This window comes from Meleagris gallopavo, chromosome 14, assembly GCF_000146605.3.
Source record: "Meleagris gallopavo isolate NT-WF06-2002-E0010 breed Aviagen turkey brand Nicholas breeding stock chromosome 14, Turkey_5.1, whole genome shotgun sequence".
In the NCBI taxonomy this organism is placed as follows: Eukaryota; Metazoa; Chordata; class Aves; order Galliformes; family Phasianidae; genus Meleagris; species Meleagris gallopavo.
Window position 1 is genome coordinate 933,282 of NC_015024.2, and position 8,500 is coordinate 941,781.

Below are 8,500 nucleotides of genomic sequence, written 5' to 3' on the forward strand. Positions count from 1 at the left end.
TGGCAAAATACTGCTTAGCAGGCTGAAGACCGAAGGATGCTCTGTTAACTGCTTCATTTGTTCGCACTGTATTTGGTTCTTGTTTCATTCATTGCACCAGCATGCTGGTCAGCACATTCCTTGGATCCACGACAAGAAGCTCAGATCGACAGAACTTCCTGGTTCCTGTGTCAACACGATCCTATGCTGACACGTGTCTGGACTGAAACGCTGTAAAACTTGAAGGCAGAGCTTTCTGAAGTGCTCCTGTGTGTGTTTATTCCCTAGAAAGCACCTGACGTTCCAGAACCTGCAGGAGCACCTCGACCGGTTGCTAGCAGAGGAGAATGGCTCTGAAGACAGCCAAGGTAGGAGGCACAAGATGCCTGCAGTCTGTGTTTGTGCTGTCTAACTGGGGGGAACAAGTTATGTCATGCAACACAGTTCCCTGAGTAAGCAGTTTTCTGCCATCTTGTGCTCTAATTTGTTGTCCCTTTACATCCTGCCTGCTAGCAGCCCATCAGACAGCCCTCACGCAGGTCTGCTTGTCGATGGAGGAGGCAGGTCTCCAGGTGGCAGTGCCTGAAAAAGCAGGTTTGGAGCAGTAGTTGGATATATTCCAATGATAGTGACATGCAGAGCCTTTGCCATGACCAGCTGTGAGGAGTGCTGTCCTCACTGGGAATCGTAGAGGCCTGTAGATGATTTCTGGCTATGGGTCTCCGCTGGGGATGTTTGCTTAGGGCCTCAGCCTGTTGCCTCTGTTCTTGGTAGCATCTGTTTCCCTGAAAGAGGTAGGATGTGGCAGGATGCATCCTGGCTCTTCTCCTACAAAGCATTTTTCTTGCAGACCACAGTCAGAGCTTGCCCTCAGTTATGTGATACGCTGGCCAAACATTTGGCTCAGAGTTTGACCTTTGAACTTTGCAGAGATAAAACTTTCAGATGACATGAAGGCTCATTTATGATTTGACTGCTGCGTAGCTTAGGCCTAGGGTATTGCTGTGCAAGCTTCCTTTTAAATCTCATGGGTATCCTGAAGTTCTTTCCTGGAGTTCTCATGGTCTGATGTGTGCAACACTGAGTGCAGAATTCAGGTACCATTGTAGTCTATCCAGCGACCTTTAAATCCTGCACATCTTTTTCTAACAAGTTATCCGCAACTCTTTGTTTCAGATCAGTTAACAGAGGGCCGGCTCGGTCCCTCTACTGTGGTGCTTGACCACACGAGTGGCTTTGAGGGGCTCCTGCTGGTTGATGATGACTTACTTAGGGTGAGTGTGATGCTGGCTGCTGCAGGAAATGGGCATCTTGTGCCTCCTACCTTGGCTGTCTTCGGAGCTCTCGGTTTGTTTGTCATGGCAGGTCCTCCCTTACACTGGCTTTGTAGTATGTTGTTAAATGGAATCTACTGAAAAAGCTGAGGAGTCCTGGAGGAAATGCTCTCTCCTGGGAAAAGGTCTAGCAGTACTCCCAAGTCTTAGCAAGCTCTGAGTGGAGCTGCAAGGGTGGGGAAGTGTTACGCTGGCCCAGTGGCTCACAGAAGAGCTTGGCTAAGCAAGGGGAGGAGATGGCAACCAAGTTTTCTGTCCCTCCCTTCCTCCAGTCCTCTTCCTTCCTTTCTTGTTATGTTGTTTAACAGTGAGGACAAGCTGAGGCCAAGCTGCTATACTTTTTCCTTTCTCCTTTGTCTCTATCAGTTTCCTGCTGGTCTGTTAGCTGATATTCTTCACTACACTTTGGGTTTGAGGCCTTATTGCCTAACTTTGTAATATCTTCTGTTTATTGGTCCAGGTGATTGGCCACAGTAACTTTGGCTCTATCAGGGCCACAATGTGCGTGTACAAAGGTAAGAAGATAAGTGGGTGATGCTTTGATTAAGATCCTAGGAAGAATGCATGGAGAGTTACACAATTGGCGAGCACAGGAAATCTTGCATATGTTGCAGTTCCAGAGCTCTGTCTTCCCAAATTCATCCACTGGCTTTCCAGGAAGTCAGGAGGGTGGAGAATTGTGTGGTGCCCCAGTGAAGAGCTGGGAGGGGAGTCCTGGGGATGTTGCAAATACCCTTTGTGCGCCAGGTTATTTTCTATGGGAACTGTATCACATTTACTCCTCTAACAATGAGTTAAGTGGCACGGATTTACTGTGTGGTCTCTCTTTTTTTGTCAGGGAAATGGATTTATGAGGTGCTTATCTCCTCCCAGGGACTCATGCAGATTGGCTGGTGTACTCTCAACTGCAGATTTAATCAGGAGGTAGTGTAACTCCTCCTCTTTGCCTGGGGGAGGCAGGCCCAGGCCAGCTCTTGTCAGGCACGGGGTGGGATGTTTGGTGCTGGGAAGGTTTGCCATTTGCAGGGTCTCACTATCTTGTCACTCTGCAGCACTTGAGAGGGAGGGTGACAAACATCCTGAGGGGCTGCTTTGCCAGTGATTTGAAAGTGTAATGTAGCAGTGCTCTTTTTCTAACCCAAATGTTAGTAGAGAGTGGAGACAAAGATGGCAGGCCACGGGCAGACCACATCTGCTGTCAGCTGCACTCCCTGTCTGCCAGTCTCCCTCTTGAAGCTGCTCTTGCAATGAGAGGGATCCTTTGTGCTTGTCCACATCTGAGTCTCCTCTTTGATACTGTGATGCAGGAAGGAGTTGGAGATACGCCAGATTCCTATGCGTATGATGGCAATAGGGTGCGCAAGTGGAACGTGACCACTACCAACTATGGCAAAGTGAGTACTGTCCTTCCAGGAAGGGAAAAGAAAGCAGGTGTCTCCTGCTCACTGGATTCTGCTGGGCCCTGTGGAAAGCATTTGATCTGAGCTTCCTGCTTCGGTCTGCTCTTGGGGAGGCTGTGTGCCAGCACTGATTTGTACTCGAGGGGTATGGAACGCCCTGTGTGGTGCTTTGTTTGGCAAGCCCAGCAGACTGATTCCCAGCACAGTGCTGCTGGTGATGACTGAAGGGCTCTGGTTCTTTGTAGCGCATCAGAGGATGATGCAGTGTCGGGATAAGCATTGTTCTGATCCTATGCGTGTTCCTAACACTCAAGGGAAAAAAGAAAATCCCATGTCTGAAAATGCAGTGTGAGCTGCTGTCAGAAAGAGCTGTCACTCCTTTTTTCCTGAATCATAAAGGACTGATTGGGCTTACAGTCCTTCTTCTGATGTGGGAACTTTCTGGGTATGTGTCTAACATTTTTTTCTCCTTTTAATGCAGTCTTGGGCTGCAGGAGACATCGTCAGCTGCCTGATAGACCTTGAGGAAGGCACTATTGCTTTCTGCCTGTAAGCATCTTTGCCCAGTTCCCTGTTCTGTGAATGGCTGCATGTAATCTGCATGTTTCTTCATTGCTCAGCAGGTTGCTGATCCCTCTTTCTTCCTCCTCCCCTTTATGTTCCTTGTTAGCTCCAGCCTCTGCTTTTCTGCTTTGTTTTGTGAAGCCATCTAAGTGAGCTTGGAGTTTCCTAAGGTCGGGTGAGAGCAGTTGCTGAGAAAGTGCTCAAGCTCCTAAATAGCTGTAAAGTTTGCTGGGGTTTTGAAGGAGAATGCACACCATATTGGGATGCTTAATACTATAGTTGGCTGAGCCCCACTGATTGCTCTCATGGCAAATGTAGACTTGCCTGTGCTAGAGTCGGAGGGAAGTGTGATAGATAAATGTGATAAATTTCCAGCCTCCATCTCCAGTGGACAATGAACAATGGCCAGCCTGAGTACAAATTGTTCCCAGGCCCTAAACTACGGCCTGAGACAAGTCAGCTGGAATGAAAAACTGTCAGATGCTGCCATTGTCTTTCAGAGAAGAGTGGACTAAGACCATTATCCTTCTATTTCTATCAGAGGCAAGTGGATGAGGCCAAAAATGCCACCTGCCTTTAAAATGTCCTGGTAATCACATACCTTGTAAGGATTTGGGTTGCCCTTGGAGCTGAGCAGGGCTCTTCATATTGTGCAGACTCCAATGCCTTTCCATGCCATTATGTGCAAATGAGAATTCGGCTGTGATTCCCAGGGTACTTGCTCAGCAGCACTGTGGTGTCTGCACATCTGTCAGGTTACAAGTGTTTAGAATGTATGAATGACTGTGATGTCTGTGTTGGCAGGTTGCTGGGAGGGGAGTGCAGATACATGAATTGCCTGCTTGACCACAAAACCCTTTGACCGTGGCTAAAGTTTGGTGGGCTTTTCTTCTTTCAGGAATGGCATCTCTCTAGGAACTGCTTTTGATAACATCACGAGAGGTGCTGGAATGGCTTACTTCCCTGCCATCAGTCTCTCGTTCAAAGAGTCTGTTGCTTTTAACTTTGGAAGCCGTCCACTTCGATATCCTTTGGTTGTGGGGAGAGGAGGTCTGAAGGGAGAAGAGCCTGCCCTGAGACCATCTGTGGAAGCTGTGGAATGTCTGTATCTGAGTGCAGTTCACTTTCTTCTCTTAGCACTTCTGCTCAGAGCAGGATCAGGGAGAAAAGAAGCAGACATCCCTCAGCCGGACCACAACTGCAGGGCCCACAGTCACTTTTGCTGGCACTAGCAATTGCTGAAATTGAGTTTGCTTTAAGCTCTGAATCAACAGCTAACGCTTCAAGCCAGGAGCTGCCTGTTTCCAGGCATTCAGATCCCTGAAAATCTCACTTTCCAGACCTGGAAACTTTTTGTGCTTCTGAAGCTCTTGGCTTTGGGTCTGTTCAACCTCTCAGCCATGCAGGACATCTAGGATAGTAAAAGCATTGCACGCTGCCTTTCTGTGTGAAAGCTGAGATCTGCAGCAGTCCTGAATGTGCTCCTTGATAGTTGTTATGGAGGCTCCTTTCTGATCAGAAGCAGATAGGGAACTACTCAGTACCCACAGTATTGAGGAGATCTCGTGGCTTGTCATGCACTTAGAAGTGCACTTTGCCTTGAACTCAGACGTAGGCATGCATACTGTAAAACACTTTTCTTTGCTCAGATAAAGAAGTCCTGAAAGAATCTGATTGCATTTTACCTTAACACTTGCCCACTTATCCAGTGGAAGGCTACCGCCCCTTGCAAGATCCTCCTGTTGCAGACCTCGTGAAGGCTCGCAAGCTGCTGGGCTTCCTGAAGAATGTGATCCATATCGGGATCGATGTGACGGTAGGCTGATGTTACTGGGCAGGTCTGGGGGACATCGTGCCAGGAAATGTGGTTCTGCACTATGTACATGCTCAGATTTTTCCTGACACCTACGTGCTTTTACATGGAGCATACACATCTCTGATCTCTTTGTAAAATGGAATTCCTAATAGTTCCACCCTAAGGCTCCAGTTCATTCGTACTGGGCCTTGTTGTTCTCAGTCCCACGAAGTTTCCTTCTAAGAGATAGTGTTTGTTGGGTTCAGAATTACTGCATTTGATTTTGCAGCCTTGAAAGAAATTTGTTTGCAGCCCATACATTCTCCTGATGTCCTGGTGCAATGATGGGGCCATGCTCTCTGCCGTGAGAACTGTTTTGGTTGTACCAGTGTTCAGTAGAAACCAGGTTTTTTTTCCTCGAGGGTGAGAGATGTTCTGTTTATGCCCAAAGCACTGGGAATGCTCTCTGCTATAGTTTCAGTTTACTTGGAAGCCCTGTTCTCTTGTTGACCTCCTCTGCAGAGATTCCCATTTACAAGTAATGACATGCACTCAGAAAACAAGTTTTCATTTGGGAAAACAGATTGTCAAGGTGCATGTACGTGACTGATACTGACACCTGGACAGAACTACAGCTCTCTGGAGGCATGGTCGTGGCTGCTGCTCTGCCATCCTAATTTGCCACATTCAAGCTTTTTAGCCCAGTTCTAGCAAGCAGTGGCTGCTCCAGGCTTCCGGTACACTCAGTGCAGGGGTGGACAGGGTGGGCACCAAGCTGTGGTTTTCTGGGTTTGTCATTGCAGGAGGGGAAGCTGGTGGAGAAGGATGCATCCACGTGGCAGCTGCAGGGAGAACCCACAGTGCTGATTACATTGGCCCACATCTTCAATTATTTCTCCCCTCTTATGGTGAGTTTTGCCTGCTCGTTGCAAGCTTCTGTAGGTACCTGGTTCCGTGCTGACAAAGGGATGTAAATTGAGCCTCGGAAGGCTGTTGACTTGCCCGTCTTCCTGCAGTGCAAGGTGTATCTGGTGGAAGATGTGCTCATGACCTTCCTGTTGAGCATCCTGGAGCGAGGTGGGGCAGTGGAGGCCCATCCCCTTATTCAGCAGCTGCTGGATCTCATGTGGCTTCTCATGGAGGTGAGTTGTTAGAGCGCTGTGAGGTGCTTAGAATAGGAGCATCCACTGGAACATGCTGGTAGTGATCAACTTCTTTGCCTTCCTGGTGATGAGATCCCGTTTTGCAGTTGACAGTCTTCTTCCTGAGGTTATCTTGCTGACCAAGTGAAGCCAATCGTGCTGGTGGGGGTGTGCCAAGGTTATAGAAGAGACAGTTTTTGTCCCACTGGTTGGCTGTCAGTTGGACTCAACAAGGCAGTTCCTCCACCACCACATTTAACAAGAGCAGCTTGTCTTTCCCTTCTGGATTGATTCTGCCAGGGCTGAGTTGAGTAGGTTTGGGGGCTGTGGGGAGGGGTGACTCAGCCCAGCCAAATAGGACCTGGGACTTTGGCTTGTCCACTGGGTTGGTTTTACTTGCACAGAAGCTTATTCCCCTGTAGCAAGTGATAGAAGCAACCGCTGCTCACACTCTCCTGTTGAGTAAGGTGAGCAAATGCTGTGGGTTCACAGTGCCTGTGTTTTCAATACAGAGGGAGATGCTGCATCCTTCCAAAGCTGCACTATGGGAACTATAGCTGTTCCTGACATCATCTCGTTGCTGTTGTTTCTTTTTTCCTCAGGAATATGAAGTGCACGAGTGCCTCAAGCAGCTACTGATGTCACTGCTACGGGCCTACAGGTTCTCTCCTATCATCCCAGACCTAGGATTACAAGTGAGTTGCGCTTCTGAGTCTCCAGGAATCTGTGACCAGGCAGCTTCTGTTATGTCCCCTTGTCCAAAGGTCCCCAGTGTTTTGGATTATCTGCAGTTATTTAATCTAGCAGTGGCAGTTCTGTCCCACTGTACCTCTATAGATTGAGTCAGTTTTGCTTCTCATTTCCCTAGATTCACTACCTCCGGCTCACCATTGCAGTCCTGAAGCATGAGAAATCCAGGAAATACCTCCTCAGCAATGTTCTGTATCCTTTGTGCCTCCTCGGTTCTCTGTTCTCCCTACCCTCAATAATGCAGCCAAGGAGACTGCAAGGATTAGCAGGTCCCAGGAGGCAGAAGCCACCCCATCTTTGAGGGGTCGTTTCTCATTTTTCAAGTCTCCTCTGTTTGCCTGACACCATTCTCTGCAAAGTCCTGCTTTGAGGAGCGGGAAGCAGTGCCATGAAGGTCACACCATTCTAACACACAGGGCTTTATTTCTACCTGACCCGCTTCTCTTATGTCCTTAGGCATTAGGGCAGACCACTGCTCTAACTCCTTTCAGAGCTGACTAACTGCCATCCATTTGGGCAGCTCCTGTGCTGAGTGCAGGAGGCTTCTCCCAGGAGCAGGAGGCTCTGTATTTTGCAGAGCTTTGAGTGGTTTTGGAGCGGGGTCTCTCTACAGCTCTGGAAACATACCCCATCCCTTCTCTGTCACAGTTCTTGTGCTTCCTTTAACTTTGCTGCAGCTTTGATGTGCTCCGTTCAGTTGTGTTCTTCTACATTAAGAGCCCGCTGCGTGTGGAGGAGGCTGGTTTGCAGGAGCTCATTCCCACCACGTGGTGGCCGAACCGCTTCACCAAGGAGGTGAGTCAGGGCACATCTGCTAAGGAGACCAAAGGACCTCGGTAGTCTGTGGGCCCTTGTTAATGCAGGGAAACCCAGCAGAGCTGCGTGGAAGCTGTGCCCCTGTCATCTGCTGTTAGGGTGTGTGTCTCAGGGCTGGGGAGGTGACAGTTTTCCATGGCATCAGATTTGGAAGGGAACCTCACAGAGTCAAAGAAGTTGCAGATGGGCTTGTGTGTCCTCAGAAGACCTCCTGCCTGAGTTGTTACAAGGGCAAGGAGGGCCGGTTAGGTGTGCTTGTGTCCACATACTCATGCCTTGTTTCAGTGAGTTTCTTCTCCGGCTTTGGCAGGATGCTGCCCCATGCTGTGTACTCCTCCTGATCTCTGTCTGTTCCTCAACCAGGGCAAGGAGAGCAAGGAGGTGAAGGAGGAGAGTGCTGAGGAAAGACTGAGGCGGCGGGCGTATGAAAGAGGCTGCCAGCGGCTCAAGAAGTGCATTGAAGGTCTGTGAGGAAGGAGAGAGATTGCCAAGATCCCATTCTTTGTGTGCAGCCAGAGGGATCAACCCACGAGCTGTTTCCAAATCGCCTTCCAGACCTGACATGCAGCTGTGTTCCCATCACAAAGGCTGCACTGCAGAGGCAGAGGCCAGCCATGGCCACTGTCACCTGGTGGATGGGTTCAGGTGTTGGGCCCCCACTGCCCACATACGCAGCATTCTGCCAGGTGTTGTGAGGCAAAGCAAAACCCACCTTTAGGG

At 49.2% G+C, this 8,500-nt stretch overlaps 1 protein-coding gene across 1 annotated transcript in view; it reads left to right on the top strand.

The window, feature by feature from the left end:
* Nucleotides 1–8,411, top strand: part of LOC104913098 (E3 ubiquitin-protein ligase RNF123-like) — a 12,488-nt gene extending 4,077 nt beyond the window's left edge. Inside the window, exons 6-19 of the mRNA XM_031555495.1 lie at nt 226–347; nt 1,156–1,253; nt 1,774–1,828; nt 2,152–2,237; nt 2,621–2,707; nt 3,195–3,262; nt 4,176–4,301; nt 4,979–5,093; nt 5,876–5,980; nt 6,089–6,214; nt 6,817–6,909; nt 7,083–7,156; nt 7,642–7,759; nt 8,144–8,411. Coding sequence (XP_031411355.1) covers nt 226–347; nt 1,156–1,253; nt 1,774–1,828; nt 2,152–2,237; nt 2,621–2,707; nt 3,195–3,262; nt 4,176–4,301; nt 4,979–5,093; nt 5,876–5,980; nt 6,089–6,214; nt 6,817–6,909; nt 7,083–7,156; nt 7,642–7,759; nt 8,144–8,251 — 1,381 coding nt within the window. The 3' untranslated portion in view covers nt 8,252–8,411. The remainder of the gene's footprint in view (nt 1–225; nt 348–1,155; nt 1,254–1,773; nt 1,829–2,151; nt 2,238–2,620; nt 2,708–3,194; nt 3,263–4,175; nt 4,302–4,978; nt 5,094–5,875; nt 5,981–6,088; nt 6,215–6,816; nt 6,910–7,082; nt 7,157–7,641; nt 7,760–8,143) is intronic.
* Nucleotides 8,412–8,500: the final 89 nt, after the last annotated feature.